General features: G+C 43.3%; 1 protein-coding gene and 1 long non-coding RNA gene across 4 annotated transcripts in view; one reads left to right on the top strand and one right to left on the bottom strand.

The window, feature by feature from the left end:
- LOC127530050 (uncharacterized) overlaps positions 1-17,957 on the bottom strand; it is a 451,280-nt gene that overhangs the window by 266,065 nt on the left and 167,258 nt on the right. The gene's annotated exons all lie outside the window — the stretch shown is intronic.
- Positions 1-17,957, top strand: part of LOC114663997 (A disintegrin and metalloproteinase with thrombospondin motifs 16) — a 301,817-nt gene that overhangs the window by 137,676 nt on the left and 146,184 nt on the right. For all 3 annotated transcript variants that reach the window (XM_051935635.1, XM_051935634.1, XM_051935636.1), the window contains one exon: positions 15,536-15,641. In XM_051935635.1, coding sequence (XP_051791595.1) covers positions 15,536-15,641 — 106 coding nt within the window. The remainder of the gene's footprint in view (positions 1-15,535; positions 15,642-17,957) is intronic.

Here is a 17,957-nt window from a genome sequence, read left to right as displayed (position 1 = left end):
GTATAGTCGGCTCTGTCCTCTCTTGCACAGAGAATCAGTATTGGCAGTCCAGTCCAATTTATCATCCAGCTGCACTCCCAGGTATTTATAGGTCTGCACCCTCTGAGGTGAATAAATTGGTCATCCAGTTAGTGGACCATTCCATGTGGTGTTCAAGTTCAAATGCAACAATGTGCCAATGGGTCATGAACAACAGGAGGTGGAATTCCAGTAAACCTATAATGCTATGCAGGAAATTATTAAGTATTCTGTTATGTCAATATATGACATTTCTTCAGAGTAATGTGACTTATTTTAAAAATGTTTGCATATCTGGGAAAGAAATTCAGGTGTAAACAATAGAAATAGAAAACTCTTAGGCTTTCATAATCCTTCATTTGAGGTACAATAGCAGCTATTCTCTTGATGTAGTCGGTTTTACAATACTTAATGTTCTGTGAACGCACTCTGTGCCACTTTTTAGGTCCATCAACAGCCTGCTAATCCAAGTGGCCAATCATGTAGCTGGAACTCAGTGGGTATACAATGCACATGTAGCAGGGCTCAAGTGGAACAAGGCCGCTGTGAGACCCCACCACCATTAGAAGCCTGACTAGTTACTTCAGTTCTCCGCTAGTGGAAGGTGGGCCTGAATTTGTGTTCTGGGAGTCCAGTGAGGTCCTCCTGATAAGGGAGTGCCACCCAATTGAGAAGAAACTACACTTGCCAATACAAAGTATTCAAGCCTCTTGGAGGTTTTTAATATTTTATTGTTAGACAACATTAAAACACAGTGGACTTATTGTGGCTTGTTTGACGCAGAACCTCTTGTGTTCTCCCCAGTTGATTCTGGGGTTCATCAGCGGTGTGTTCTGCTCCTACTCTGTTGAGTGTTTGCATGGACTTGGTGTTGGGCAGAGTCGTGGGGTCCAGCAGATCTTGAATTTGATGACGATGTTGTGATCTTCGCAGAGTCAATGGAGGCTCAGAATTGGGGCTCTCGAGAGACTGAGTGAGGAGTCTGAGTGTCTGGGCATGCGAGTGTCCTGATAAAAACCAAAGAGCCAGGCCTTTAATGACCTCTTGGGCACGGCCATCAGCAGTGTGTCTGAAAAAGTGAGAAAGTGTCGACCTCATTGAGTAGTTTACTTACCTCGGCAGTGACATTCATGTCTCTGGTGACTTTTCCTATGAACAGTCCTAGCCTTAAAGACTGAAGAACAGTCGTAGACTACTAAGCACTGTTGTAAGTCGCTCTGGATAAGAGCGTCTGCTAAATGATGTAAATGTAAATGTAAATGTAGACGGATTAGGAGGGCATGGTGGGGTTCTGATGTTGCTGGAAAGGGGTGTGTGGCTCTCCTGATATCTGAAAAAGGACGAAGGTCCAAGTCTTTAGAGTCCTGGTGCTTCCTGTCTTGCTATATGGTTGTGAGACATGGGACGCTATCCAGTGGCCTGAGATGAAGACTGGAGTCCTTTGGTACTGTGTCTCTTCAGAGAATCCTTGGGTACCGCTGGTTTGTGTTACTCAGGGAGCCCCAAATGAGGCACATTACCTACATTGTGAGGGAGCGTCAGTTATGGCACTACGGCCATGTGGCGCGATTCCCTGAGTGTGATCCAGCTCGTAGGATCCTCATTGTTGGGGACCCGAGTGGCTGGACCAGGCCTAGGGGTCACCCATGTAACATCTGACTGCAGCAGATAGAGGGTCATTTCCAGAAGGTGGAACTGGACCGCGTGTCTGCCTGGAGGGTTGCCAACCAGGATTCTGAGCTGTTTCGTCGCATGGTGGGTGCAGCAACAAACTGTACGAGTGCATGCTCCCCAACTTGACTTGACATGATGGAGTCCCGAATGAGGCACATTACCTGCATTGTGAGGGAGCATCAGTTATGGCACTACGGCCATGTGGCGCGATTCCCTGAGTGTGATCCAGCTCGTAGGATCCTCATTGTTGGGGACCCGAGTGGCTGGACCAGGCCTAGGGGTCACCCATGTAACACCTGACTGCAGCAGATAGAGGGTCATTTCCAGAAGGTGGGACTGGGGGGTTGCCAACCAGGATTCCGAGCTGTTTCGTCGCATGGTGGGTGCAGCAACAAACTGTACGAGTTCATGCTCCCCAACTTGACTTGACATGATGGAGTCCCGAATGAGGCACATTACCTGCATTGTGAGGGAGCATCAGTTACACCACTACGGCCATGTGGCGCGATTCCCTGAAGGTGATCCAGGTTAGGGGATCCTCCCTATTGATAACCTGAGTGGCCGGACCAGGCCAAGGGACTAACCACGTAACACCTGGCTGCAACAGATAAATGGTCATTTCCAGAGGGTGGGACTGGACTAGAACTGGCAGGGCATGAGCTGTCATGAGGTCGCTGGAAAAGGGTGTGTGGTGCTCCTGATATCTCTGCAAAAGGACGAAGGTCCAAGTCTTTAGAGTCCTGGTACTTCCTATTTTGAAGACTGCGCTCCTTCAGTGCTGTGTCTCTTCGGAGAATCCTTGGGTACCACTGGTTTGACTTTGTGTTGCTCACGGAGTCCCAAATGAGGCCCATTACCTGCATTGTGAGGGAATGTCAGTTATGGCACTACGGTCATGTGGCGCGATTTCCTTAGGGTGTTAGCAGAGGACCAGGCCAAAGGGACACCCACGTAATACCTGGCTGTGGCAGATAGAGGGTCATTTTCGGAAGGTGGGATGGACCGCATGTCTGCCTGGAGAGTTTGCCAATTGGTATCCTGAGCTGTTTTATCATGTGGTGGGTGCAGCAACATGCTGTACCAGTGCACGCTCCTCAACCTGACCTGACATTGGTCAACAAAAAAAAAGTCTCTTTAATGTCATAGTGAAAAGTGATCTCGGCAAAGGCAGCAATGGCAGCCTTGAGTCTGTGTACACAGGTCTCTCTATCTCTCTGTCTGTCTATCAGCTCTGCCATTTTTCCCCCATTGTTCTTTGCGACGCTGCTCAAGGTGTATCAGGTGTCATGCTTCAGCCACCTCTGTCAAGTTCTCCTCGTAGCTCAGACCTCTCAGTCCTGTAATCACTGCACTCACTCTTTGTACTTTCCCTAACCCTGCCTTTTTTTGTAGTCCAAAATTGTACAAAGTACTCCCCATGAGGCCTCACCAGTGTGCTATAAAGTCGAAGTCTAACCTCCCTTGACTTGTATTGCGCGCATCTTTATAATTCGCCCTTCCACTTAGTTTGACATCATCTCTAAACTTAACCAGCTTATTGATCATATCCTTAAAAAGAGCAGCAGCTCCAGTACTGACCCCTGCTGGACACCACTTTTAACTTTACTTATCATTGTAACTCTTTGTTTCCAGAATTTGAGCCAATTTTGTACCAACTGTGGCCGGTTGAAGGAATGACAGCTCCACGAAACAAGAGAATTTGGGGTGCCAATTGAATTATTCTGTTTAACACACAAGGGAAAAAAGGAAATGCTCTTTGGCATGTACATCCCATTAAGTGGGCTATCAAAGTAATAATAATAATACATTTTATTTACTGCGGTGGGTTGGCACCCTGCCCGGGATTGGTTCCTGCCTTGTGCCCTGTGTTGGCTGGGATTGGCTCCAGCAGACCCCCGTGACCCTGTGTTCGGATTCATGGATGGACAATGGATGGATGGATACATTTTATTTATATAGTGCCTTTCCCATGCTCAAGGCACTTACAGAATATAAGAAAGAACGGCAGGGTATACAGTACATAGTGATGGAGAAGGTCACTGATGTAGTTTGGCGTGAGGTTATTTAAGGCTTTGTAGGTTATTAGTAGGATTTTACATTCGATTCTGTAAGACACAGGGTGCCAGTGAAGATGGAGCAGGATGGGTTTGATGTGCTCGCTACTGCTGGTCCGTGTCAGGACTCTTGCAGCCGTATTTTGAATAAGCTGGAGCTGTGATACAAGATTAGAAGGGGCACCTGCCAGTAGGGAATTACAATAATCGATGCGGGATGTGATAAAAGCCTTCTTGGACTGATTAGCTGAGGTCACAGTGGTGGGAGAACTTCGTCCGGCGAGTTGCTCGTGCAAGAAATAATAACTCCTTCTGGAAGGCTCGTTTTTTTATGGAGGCTGAACCGGAAGGGGCAGAGTCAGTTGCCCTTATTGGGCATTTTCATGGCACTGTGGGGACAGAGGAAGATGACAGTGTTAGTGATAGTGCCTCCTTGTGTCCCACCAGGTTATTACCTTCCTCAAAGCACGTCGTTCCTTCCTGTCATGTGATCATGACGCACTTCTGGGTTATAGGGCACGTAGCCTTCTGTAAGCCTCCCTACAGCGGCTCCTGGTGGTCCCCATGGTATCCAGCAGGGTTGTTTATAACAACTACAATGTCCATAATGCCCTGCTGGAATTTGGGGACTTTCCATGCTGCTGGGAGAGCACCATCTGGCGGCCTGGAGGTGTGGACCGGAATATTTAGCCGGCCATCCCTCACAATAGATAGATAGATAGATAGATAGATAGATAGATAGATAGATAGATAGATAGATAGATAGATAGATAGATGTCAAAGGCACTATATAGATAGATGTGAAAGGCACTATATAATAGATAGATAGATAGATAGATAGATAGATAGATAGATAGATAGATAGATAGATAGATAGATAGATAGATGTGAATGGCACTATATAGATCACGGGTGTTGAACTCCGGTCCTGGAGGGCCATAGTGGGTTCAGGTTTTCATTCTAACCATCTTCTTAATTAGTCACCAGTTTTGGCTGCCAATTAACTTCTTTTGCCTTAATTTTAATTAACTTGACACAGGCCCTTAGTTGTCTCTTTTTCCTTAACTAGCAGCCAAACAATAATGAGACACAAAATGAGCCACCATCTGCCCATCACACAATATCTGAAAATAAAGAAAGGTGAAGGTCTCAGTAAGGTTGATCTCTCAGGTCACCAAATATTTTGACATTGGTGTTCTTAGAAAAAACAGAAAAATCAACAGTTTTGGAAATGTCTGCTGTGGCAGAATGAGAGCAGCAACAAGCCATGAAATTAAATAACGGGATTAATTAGCAGCAAGAATCAGCTTCTCATTACGAGATTGGTTGGAGTGAAATTGGTTGGAGTTTGAAGCCCCAATTTAGCTGGTCATCTGTTGGCTTGTTTCACGCCTCATTTCTGTTTGGCTTTCATTTAATGAAGAAAGGAATCAATTCAGAGCACTAAATCCTTAAAAACAGGGCTATTAAAATGAAGGAAACAAAACTTAATTAGCAGTGAAAACTGGTCACTGATTAGGACAAGGGTTAGAATGAAAAGTAGGGAATTACAATAATCGATGCGGGATGTGATAAAAGCCTTCTTGGACTGATTAGCCGAGGTCACAGTCGTGGGAGAACTTCGTCCGGCGAGTTGCTCGTGCAAGAAATGATAACTCCTTCTGGAAGGCTCGTTTTTTTATGGAGGCTGAACTGGAAGGGGCAGAGTCAGTTGCCCTTACTGGGCATTTTCATGGCACCGTGGAGACAGAGGAAGATGACAGTATTAGTGATAGTGCCTCCTTGTGTCCCACCAGGTTATTACCTTCCACAATGGATCCTGCAAGGAGGTCCTCCAATGCGTTCACATGACACCATCTACACACCGTGTCCTGAATTCCCAGTTCTTTTAGTCTGATTACTAACCTCTCATGTGGGATCTTTTCAGAAGCCTTCTGAAAATAATAGCTAATATAGATAAAAGATAATAACATCTGTGGTGGGCTGGAGCCCTGCCCGGGGTTTGTATCCTGCCTTGCACCCTGTGTTGGCTGGGATTGGCTACAGCAGACCCCCGTGACCCTGTAGTTAGGATATAGTGGATTGGATAATGGATGGATGGATGGATGGATAATAACATCATATACACCTCTCTGATATTATTCTTTGTTGCTTCCTGATAGAATTCAAGAATATTAGCGAAAGCCGTCTCTTGTTCACACTCCTGTTCTAGACATGTGCTGCTCGATCTTTTCCCTAATAATTCCTTCTATTAACTTATCTATGATGCATGTGAAGTTTACTGGCCTATAGTTACCTGACTCAGCCTGATCCCCCTATTTATACAATGGGATATTTACTGACCTTCATTTTTTAGGAATTTCCCCAGTGTATGAGATATTTTTAAAGAAATTTATGCCAGGGGATTATATATATTCTAAATTCCCTTAGCACATTTTTATTGCACTAGCCGTGCTACTTGTGTAAGAAGGGTTGAAATCCAAGGAATCAACGTAGACCTCCGCATTAACATCTCCAGTGCACCATCTTTTGGAATGTATTATGTAATGCATGTAGTAATAAAATGCATTGCAACTGGCATTCCAACAGATAGCGCATCACAAACATCTGTAGCAATAAAATGCATTGCATTGGTCATTCTAACAAATGGTGTATCACAGCAATGTTTTTATGAATCCCATAAAAAAATGGCATATACCATTAGAAATATGCAGCCGGACGGACATTCAGATACACAGACACTTTTCCTTTTATTAAGGTGGATAAGCTGATTTTTGCCCATCTGACAATTACTCTCTGTTGGATCTATTCATTGTTAACACATGCAGTGCAGTGTGTTTGTCCGGTTGCTTTGTCTCTGTTATACCCCATTTGGTATGGATTTGTAAAAGCAGTGTTAATGTTTGTGATGTACCATCTGTTGGAGTAACAAACACTATGAATTTTAGTACTAGAAATATGAGGGATGCGCCATCTGTTGGAATGACAAGAGACATAGCAATCGGATACTTATATAATCAGACACACGATCACTTATCCTTTTATTAGGGAGAACTAGCTGTACTACCAATCTGTGATGGGCTAAAATCCAAGGAATCAATGTAGACCTTGGGGTTAATGTTTGCAGTGCACAGTCTATTGAAATGTATTTTGTAATTTGTGTAAGCAGTAAAATGCATTGTATTTGCCATTCCAACAGATGGCTCATCACAAACATTTGTAGAAATAAAATGTTTGTGATGTGCTATTTGTTGGAAGGACAAAAGCAGTGCATGTGTCTCTCTTATATGCCATTTGGTATGGGATTTGTAAAAGTAGTGTTAATGTTTGTGATGCGCCATCTGTTGGAATGACAAACGCTAAGCATTTTATTACTAAAAATATGTGTGATGTGCCCTCTGTTTGAATGACAGAGACATAGCAATCGGACAAACACATACATAAACAGACACATGAACACTTCTCATTTTATTCAGGAGGGCTGTCTATGACAGGCTGAAATCCAAGTAATCAATGCAGACCTCAGTGTTACTGTTTGCAATGCGCTGCCTATTGAAATGTACTTTGTAATGCATGTAAGTAGTAAAATGCATTGCATTTGTCATTCCAACAGATGGCACATCACAAACATTTGTAGTAAAGATTTGTGATGTGCCATCTTTTGGAGTGACAAATGCAATGCATTTTATTACTACAATTGATTATGAGGTACCATCTGTTGGAATGATAGAAACATAGCAATGAGACAGACACATAGATAAACAGACACACAGACACTAATCCTTTAATTCAGGAGGGCTAGCTGTACCACCTGTCTATGACTGGCTGAAATACAAGTTATAAATGTAGACCTCAGTGTTAATGTTTGCAGTGCACCGTCTATTGAATGTACTTTGTAATGCATGTAAGTAGTAAAATGCATTGAATTTGTCATTCCAACAGATGACTCATCACAAACAGTAGTGGTAATAAAATGCATTACTACAAATTTTTGTGATGTGCCATCTGTTGGAATGAAAAATGCAATGTATTTTATTACTACAATTGATGATTATGAGGCACCTTCTGTTGGAATGACAGAGACATAGCAATGAGACAGACACATAGATAAACAGACACACACACAGACACTAATCCTTTTATTCAGGAGGGCCAGCTGTACCACCTGTCTATGACAGGCTGAAATCCAAAAAATCAATGTAGACCTCAATGTTGATGTTTGCAGTGTACCGTCTATTGAAATGTACTTTGTAATGCATGTAAGTAGTAAAATGCATTGCATTTGTCATTCCAACAGATGGCACATCACAAAAAATTTGTGGTGATGCATTTTTATTACTACTAATGTTTGTGATGTGCCATTTGTTGGAATGACAAATACAATGCATTTTATTACTTCACTTGATTATGACGCACCATCTGTTGGAATGACAAAGACATAGCAACTGGACCGACATACAGACACACAAACACACAGATATTTACCTTTAATTAAGGTGGATTATCATCTTTACAGTGATTTGAATTTCATCTGTGATGTGTTTTCCTATTGTATTATTTGTAAGCTTTCTAAGGCTTTGCTCAATAGCAGTTAAAAGGAAAATCCCTTGTTAATTGCATTACTCACAGCTTGTTCTTTGTTAAAAGTACATTTCCATTAGTTTGTTGAAAGGACATTAATTTTTTGAACCCATTGTATCCCATTATTTAAAAGGCTTTGCTGATTAAGAGGGTGTCATATGACAAATTGAAAATAATATCTATAGCAATGTGAAGAATGTCGGCCAGACCCCGACGAATGTAAGCACATTGAAAAGAGACAGACCCAGACAACGGAGACAATTAAATGCATCTGGTGAAGTTTCAAAGGAGGGTAAATGCGAGTTATCAGGGATTAGAGCGCCGCTAAGGAGCTTGACATGGAGTCTGAATGTGACAGCAAAGCTTAAAGATGTGACCACAACTTAGAGGTTCACTGGGTCACATTTTGCTGGGAATATTAAATGGGAAGCATGTCATAGTCTAACCGTCTTTAGCCTGCTGTGCATCTGTGCAATCGGCAGATGTGCTAAGGCTGAGGAACTGCTCGGAACTCTTTGTCGGAGGTCCCTGTCCCTCTGATGAGATTAAAGAGCGGGCTCATCTGCTTCATGGATGTTTGACCTCCAGCCTCTGTTGAACACTTTTCTCAAACAAAGGGCAGCAAGATGCTGACTCTTCTCTTCTGGCTAGCTTCCCAGGTGGCTTTTCTATCTTCTTTGTAACTTGTGAACGTGAGGTGAGTGGTACATCGATGCCGCAAATGGGCAGCCGAGCAAGAATGGAGCGGAATTATTCTTGATTTCATATGCAGTTATTAGATTCTCTTAGTTTTTTTGAATGGCCAGTTTAGGTGGATTAGGACAGTATGAGTGGTGCTTCTCAGCTTGCGTCCATTACTTCAGATAAGAATGAGCCCCCCACAACCTGGAGTTAGACAAGCAGGTTAGGACATGAAAAGATGGAATACCAGTTCCTAAATGAAAGTACTAAGCGCTTTGCTCAAATATGTTTTTTTTATTATCGTTTTATCGTGTTATAAGATCACCTGTGGCATGCACTTCACATGAAAAGATATCAACACGTAAAGGTATCACTCTTTGTTAATAGAGGATCGAAAGAAATGTCAAAACCTTCTATACCAGTGATTCCTAACCTTTTTTGAGTCATGGACCCCTTTAAGAATCTAAGCTATGGACCCCCTTCCCCAGAAATATTCACACAAACACAATTTTGCATGTGTGATAGACAGCCAGGGACCTTGCCCAGTCGGGACGCCCTTTTGAGGGAGAGGACCCAGGGAGTGGACATGTCAACAACAGTACCTCCACCGGGACACGAGAGGGCAGCCCCCCTGGTTTGTATCAGGGCTACGGGTTTGGGGCTTAGAAGCTCAACCCTGTTGGGGCTCATCACCACCGCCAGGGGGCACCTGGACAGCTCCGGAGACTTGGCATACCCGGGTGCAGTATAAAGGAGGCCGCCTCACTCCACTCAGGGAGCCGGAGTCGGGAGGAGTAAGACGGAGCTTGTGAGTGAGGTGTGGAGGTGGTAGAAGAAAGGACTGAGTTTATTGGGGTTTGCGCATTGTGTTGTGCCAAAAAGAAATAAACGTGTGTGTTCTGGACATTGTTGGTCTGTGTGTCTGTCTGTAGCCGGGCTGATCTTCTACACATGCAACAAATATCCATCCATCCATTTTCCAACCCACTGAATCTGAACACAGGGTCACAGGGGTCTGCTGGAGCCAATCCTAGCCGACACAGGGCACAAGGCAGGAACCAATCTCGGGCAGGGTGCCAACCCACCGCAGGACACACACAAACACACCCACACACCAAGCACACACTAGGGCCAATTTAGAATCACCAATCCACCTAACCTGCATGTCTTTAGACTGTGGGAGGAAACCAGAGCACCCGGAGGAAACCCATGCAGACACGGGGAGAACATGCAAACTCCACGCAGGGAGGACCCGGGAAATATTATATTATCCATCCATTATCCAACCCGCTATATCCTAACTACAAGGTCACGGGGGTCTGCTGGAGCCAATCCCAGCCAACACAGGGCACAAGGCAGGAAACAAACCCCGGGCAGGGCGCCAGCCCACCGCAGGGCACACGCACACACACCCACACACCAAGCACACACTAGGGACAATTTAGAATCGCCAATGCACCTAACCTGCATGTCTTTGGACTGTGGGAGGAAACCCATGCAGACACAGGGAGAACATGCAAACTCCACACAGGGAGGACCCGGGAAGCAAACCCAGGTCCCCAAATTCAACTGCGAGGCAGCAGCGCTACCCACTGCGCCACCGTGCCACCCCTGCAACAAATACAATGTACTTTATTTATCAAGATATGATTGTCCATCCATCCATCCACCCATTATCCAACCCGCTATATCCTAACTACAGGGTCACGGGGGTCTGCCGGAGCCAGTCCCAGCCAACACAGGGCACAAGGCAGGAAACAAACCCCGGGCAGGGCGCCAGCCCACCGCAAGGCATATGATTGTCTCATACATTAACAATTAAGCCTCACCAGTATATGAGAAGATAGTCAAGCCGTGATAAACCGTGGAAAATGAGCGTTAGCACTTGCTCGTATGGAGTGGCACAAGATGGCGGACGTGCAGAGAATGATGACGTATGTCTAAATGGTAAACACACACTAGGGACAATTGTGCACACACACACACACACACGCACACACTAGGGACAATTTAGGATCACCAATGCACCTAACCTGCACGTCTTTGGACTGTGGGAGGAAACCCACGCACACACGGGGAGAACATGCAAACTCCACGCAGGGAGGACCTGGGAAGCGAACCCAGATCTCCTTACGGCGAGGCAGCAGTACTACCACTGCGCCACCATGCCGCCCCTGATCAACACTATTGAAGTCTAATAAGGGACCTGATGGGATTTTACCAGTTGAAAGAAATGAGAGACGTCATCCATAAATCCTTAGTAGTGCGCATTTCAGCAGTCACTTGAGAAAGGAGATACCTGAGGACTAGAAAGTTACAACTCCAGTCTTCAAGAAGGGAGATCCAGGTAATTATAGTCCAATCAGTTCTTATTTCTGTACCATGCAAAATTAAGGAAATCTAGTCGCTCTTCTCTGGACCTTTTCTAGTGCTGCTATGTCCTTTTTTTAGCCTGCAGACCAAAACTGCACACAGGACTCCAGATGAGGCCTCACCATTGTGTCATAAAGGTTGAGCACAACCTCCTGTGACTTGTACTCCACACATCAAGGTGCTATATAACCTGACGTTCTTCTTAATGGCTTCTGAACACTGTCTGGAAGTCGACAGCTTAGAGTCCACTACAGCTCTTCAATCCTTCTCATAAGGTGTACTCTCGAGTTTTCGACCGCCCATTGTGTATTCAAACCTCACATTTTTACTTCCTATGTGTAATTCTTTACATTTACTGACATTATATTTCATCTGCCACAAATCTGCCCAAGCCTGTATGCTGTCCTTTTGTAATAATTTTGTGGGTTCCAAATGATCTTCTAATCCACCTATCTTGGTATCATCTGCAAATGTAACCAGCTTGTTACTTCTATTCCTATCTAAATCGTTTATATATATTAAAAATAGCAGCGGTCCTAGCACTGACCCCTGTGGAACACCACTCTTAACATCGGCCAGTTCTGATGAGGTTCCTCGCACCATCACCCTCTGCTTCCTGTGTCTGAGCCAATTCTGCACCCATTTACACACCACACACTGAACTGCACCTTCTTTTAATTTGATGCCCAACCTCTTATGTGGCACCTTATCAAATACTTTCTTATAAATAAAAGATGTATTTGCAAAAATGTTGATTACAAAGGGGAAAAAAAAAACTCAGAGAGCAAAAAGAGGCACATGGAGATGCCCAAAAAGACAATCCACAATAGCCCAGTCACAATATGTCAATCAAAAGTCAAAATCCTTAAACTGCACCGAAAAAAAGAGCAAATATCCATAAAATCCAAACCATAAAAATAAGCACAAAGAGGAGAACTCCCCAACACCAAGTCTATACACTCTACCACGAGGGACTACATTTCCCATGAGACTTTACAAACCAGGGAACTGTCACTCAACAGTGATGAAGAGGTGGCCCCGCCTCTTGGGGAATTATTCACCAAAAACAGTGTACAAGGCAGAACATATTCTCATATGCAGAAAAAAAATAACCATTAAAACTAACAGGAATACACACAGTCATGTGAAAAAGTAAGTGCACCCCATTGAAATTATTCACTTTTCCAAACATGCAAACAGTGTCTACAGATTAAGGTGATATACTTGAATATAAACACAAGGAAACTTTGCATTTTCAATCATTTATTCAACAACCATATGTTTTTAATGGTTTACTGGGGATAACGTAAGTCCACCTTTGGCTGGTTGGTTTTGACATCCCTTGTCAGACATCCACGACCTTCTTTCTGTGGGCTTTACAGAGCTCTTTTGATCTTGGTATGATGACACCACACACGTCAATAGCAAAAAGAACACCAGACCCTCAATATTAAATAAGGCAGTCAGATCCACCTGTAGACTCCCTACGGAGGGTCTAATCATTGGCACCTCACCTTGAACACCTGATTCTAACTTGATGGATCTCAAGTGGTGATAAATTGTGGGGTGGACTTTCATTTTCATTTTTATATGACTTCTTCTTTCAGCTGCTCCCGTCCTCTGCATCTTATTCTGTTACACCCATCACCTGCATGTCCTCTCTCACCACATCCATAAACCTTCTCTTAGTCCAGTGGTTGTCAATCTGGGGGGGCGGGTCCCCCTAGGGGGGCACGAAGTAACAAAAAGGGGGGGGGGGGGGGGGGGCGTGAAGATGTGAAAAAAAGAATCAAAAATATGAAAAATACATCTATTGAAACCAAAACAAATTAACTTAAACTACATTCTGATACTAGAATAATAAATATAGAGTTAGATAAATGTCGATAAAAGTTAAGTAGGTATAATAAAATATGCATCTATGATATATCATTAATTAAAAAAGAACAAATTGGTATTAGTGGGATCCTTTCAAAAAAATGTTATGGGAGGCTCGATTACAAATTTATATGAAAACTCGGGTCGCAAATACTTAAAAGTTGAGAAACGCTGTCTTAGTCCTTCCTCTAACCTCTAGCTCTATCCTTAGCACCCTTCTCACAATATATCCAGAATTTCTCCTACCCAATGCAAATCTTAGCATCTTTAACTCTGCCTCTGATAATATTTAAGGGACAAAGCATGATCAAAAAAGACAAAAAAAATGGGAATTTAAACATAAGCCAGGGGAGGAACCATGGCTGAAACATTAACACCCTGAAAAATTTTGGTCCAAAAATGGATGAACTTCTAAACTATTACTTCACTACTCAATGTGTTTGAAGATTTTCTTTTCAAGCAATCTTTACTACATTGTTTCCTTGTTGAATATTTTTTTAAATATTTACAGTACATATATATATAGTGTATGTACAGTATATAAATACAGTTCATCTGGAAAGTATTCACAGCGCATCACTTTTTCCACTTTTTGTTATGTTACAGCCTTATTCCAAAATGGATTAAATTCATTTTTTTCCTCAGAATTCTACACACAACACCCCATAATGACAACGTGAAAAAAGTTTACTTGAGGTTTTTGCAAATTTATTAAAAATAAAAAAACTAAGAAATCCCATGTACATAATTATTCACAGCCTTTGCTCAATACTTTGTCGATGCACCTTTGGCAGCAATTCCAGCCTCAAGTCTTGTTGAATATGATGCCACAAGCTTGGCACACCTATCCTTGGCCAGTTTCGCCCATTCCTCTTTGCAGCACCTCTCAAGCTCCATCAAGTTGGATGGGAAGTGTCGGTGCACAGCCATTTTAAGATCTCTCCAGAGATGTTCAATCTGATTCAAGTCTGGGCTTTGGCTGGGCCACTCAAGGACATTCACAGAGTTGTCCTGAAGCCACTCCTTTGATATCTTGGCTGTGTGCTTAGGGTCGTTGTCCTGCTGAAAGATGAACCATCGCCCCAGTCTGAGGTCAAGAGCGCTCTGGAGCAGGTTTTCATCCAGGCTGTCTCTGTACATTGCTGCAGTCATCTTTCCCTTTATCCAGACTAGTCTCCCAGGTCCTGCCACTGAAAAACATCCCCACAGCATGATGTTGCCACCACCATGCTTCACTGTAGGGATGGTGCCTGGTTTCCCCCAAATGTGACGCCTGGCATTCACACCAAAGAGTTCAATCTTTGTCTCATCAGACCAGAGAATTTTCTTTCTCATGGTCTGAGAGTCCTTCAGGTGCCTTTTGGCAAACTCCAGGCGGGCTGCCATGTGCCTTTTACTAAGGAGTGGCCTCTGTCTGGCCACTCTACCATACAGGCCTGATTGGTGGATTGCTGCAGAGATGGTTGTCCTTCTGGAAGGTTCTCCTCTCTCCACTGAGGACCTCTGGAGCTCTGACAGAGTGACCATCAGGTTCTTGGTGACCTCCCTGACTAAGGCCCTTCTCCCCCGATCGCTCAGTTTAGATGGCTGGCCAGCTCTAGGAAGAGTCCTGGTGGTTTCGAACTTCTTCCACTTACAGATGATGGAGGCCACTGTGCTCATTGGGACCTTCAAAGCAGCAGAACTTTTTCTGTAACCTTCCCCAGATTTGTGCCTCGAGACAATCCTGTCTCGGAGGTCTACAGACAATTCCTTTGACTTCATGCTTGGTTTGTGCTCTGACATGAACTGTCAACTGTGGGACCTTATATAGACAGGTGTGTGCCTTTCCAAATCATGTCCAGTCGACTGAATTTACCACAGGTGGACTCCAATGAAGCTGCAGAAACATCTCAAGGATGATCAAGGGAAACAGGATGGACCTGAGCTCAATTTAGAGTTTCATGGCAAAGGCTGTGAATACTTATGTACATGTGCTTTCTCAATTTTTTTATTTTTAATAAATTTGCAAAAACTGCAAGTAAACTTTTTTCATGTTGTCATTATGGGGTGTTGTGTGTAGAATTCTGAGGATAAAAATGAATTTAATCCATTTTGGAATAAGGCTGTAACATAACAAAATGTGGAAAAAGTGATGCGCTGTGAATACTTTCTGGATGCACTGTGTATATATATATATATATATATATATATATATATATATATATATATATATATATATATATATATATATAGTGTATAGCAAATTTATATATATTTCTTTCTTTACCCCACAGGTTTTGCACCCATCAGTGGAATGTGCAGTAAATACCGGAGCTGTACCATTAATGAAGACACCGGACTTGGACTGGCATTTACTATTGCCCATGAATCTGGCCATAAGTAAGAACCCATAATTTACTTCATCACACAATTTCCTGCACGATGGCATTTCAGTGGTTAGCGCTGCTGCCTTGTGGATCCAACCTCCTGGTCCTTGTCATTGTGGAGTTGTGCATGTCCTACCTGTGTGCATGTGAATTTTCCTTTGGGTACTTCACCTTTTCTCCCAAATCACCAAAGATGTCTGTGGGCTTTAGATTAATTGAGGATTCTGGATTGGGCACTGTGGGTGTGTGTATATGTGTGCCCTTTGATGGATTGGCACCCTGCACATGGTTGGCTCTTTCCTTGAAGCTGGGATGGGTTCTGCCAACCCACAGCTCTGAACTGGATTAGGCAGGATGTTATGTTAATTTGTTTACTAAACCTGTTTATTGGACTTCTTTGCTATCATTAGTTTAAATAAATCTGTACTTTATTAATATTTATTTAGTTTATAATTTACTGTTAATAATAATGACATACTGTTAATAATACAATAATACTATCCCATTTCCAAAAAAGTTGGGGCAGTGGATGTAAAAGGCCAATAAAAACAGAAAGCGGTGATTTGTAATTGCTCTTTTATCTAAATTTAACTGAGAAAAATGCAAAGATTTGAGACACTCATGGAGCAAATTCTTCAGACTACTATAAAATAGCCCCAGTTCTGCCTGGCATGGATTCCACATTCCTTTAAGGATCCAGTCCATGTTGGCATAATGGCATCACACCATTTCTGTAGATTTGTTCAGCTGGACATTCATGCTGCAGATTTTTCATTTCATTTCATTTCTTTATGTAAAGAGCACTTTTGAAGCGATAGGCACAAAGTGCTTTACAATGACAAAACTTTGGGGCATCTGCGCAGCTGGGATGCCTGGAAAGTGGAAGGACCGGGAGAGGACCAATACCTCCTCCAGGACATGAGAGGGCAACCGCCCTGATTCAAATGTGGGCCACACATTCGGGCTGAGAAGCTCAACCCAGTTGGGGCAAATGGCCACAACCAGGGTCTGCCCAGACGTTCCAGGAGATGTGGACTGCAGCACTTCCGCCACAACATAGGGTGCTGCTAGGCCAGGAGGCAAATACGCCCGGTGTGCTTCTGAGTGCTCAGTTAACACCTCCGCCACACCCGGAAGTGCTGCAAGAAGATCGTCAAGAAGCACCTGGAGCCCATCCAGGGTACTGCATAAAAGGGGCTGCCTCACTCCAGCCAAGGAGCCGGAGTTGGGAGGGAGTGTGACGAAGCTTACCAGAAAGGAGTGGAGGCGGCCAGAAAAGACTAAGAGAAGGAAGGACCATGAGTGACTAGTGCATTGTATTTGAGAAAAACAAAATAAAACGTGTGTGTTTTGGACATAAGTTGTCTTGGTGTCTGTCCGTGTCGAGGCTGGTTCCCACAGGGCATAAACGAAGAATAAAAGTAATAAAATACATTGCAATATTTCATATAACTTTGGATTAAAAAAAGAATAAAATGAGCCAGCCATCATTATCTAAAAACAAAGATGTGACTCTAAGACTCTAAGCTATCAACTTCCTGACAGTGTTCAGAAGCCATTAAGAAGGCTAACAGAATGTCAGGTTATATAGCGCCTTGATGTGTGGAGTACAAGTCACACACTGGTGAGGCCTCATCTGGAGTCCTGTGTGCAGTTTTGGTCTCAAAAAGGACATAGCAGCACTAGAAAAGGTCCAGAAAAGAGCGACTAGGCTGATTCCAGGGCTACAGGGGATGAGTTATGAGGAAAGATTAAAAGAGCTGAGCCTTTACAGTTAAAGCAAAAGAAGATTAAGAGGTGACCTGATTGAAGTGTTTAAAAGTATGAAGGGAATTAGTCCAGTAGATCAAGATGGTGACTTTAAAATGAGTTCATCAAGAACACGGGGACACAGTTGGAAACTTGTTAAGGGGAAATTTCGCACAAACATTAGGAAGTTTTTCTTTACACAAAGAACGATAGACACTTGGAATAAGCGACCAAGTATTTTGGTGGACAGTAAGACTTTAGGGACTTTCAAAACTCTCAAAAGAAATAAATGGATAGGACTGGCGAGCTTTGTTGGTCTGAATGGCCTGTTCTCATCCAGATTGTTCTAATGTTCTAATAATAATAATTCATTTTATTTCAAAGGGCCTTTCAAGGTACCCAAGGCCACTGTGCGGCCAAGTAGTGTGGTGGACAGTAAGACTTTAGGGACTTTCAAAACTCGACTTGATGTTTTTTGGAAGAAATAAGAGGATAGGACTGGAGGGCCTTGTTGGGCTGAATGGCCTGTCTCTCGTCTAGAGTGTTTTAATGTTCTAGATAGATAGATAGATAGATAGAT

The sequence above is a fragment of the Erpetoichthys calabaricus genome, chromosome 13, assembly GCF_900747795.2.
Source record: "Erpetoichthys calabaricus chromosome 13, fErpCal1.3, whole genome shotgun sequence".
Lineage (NCBI taxonomy): Eukaryota > Metazoa > Chordata > Cladistia > Polypteriformes > Polypteridae > Erpetoichthys > Erpetoichthys calabaricus.
Note: the sequence above shows the minus strand (reverse complement) of the source record. Positions and strands in the feature narration are given on the sequence as shown.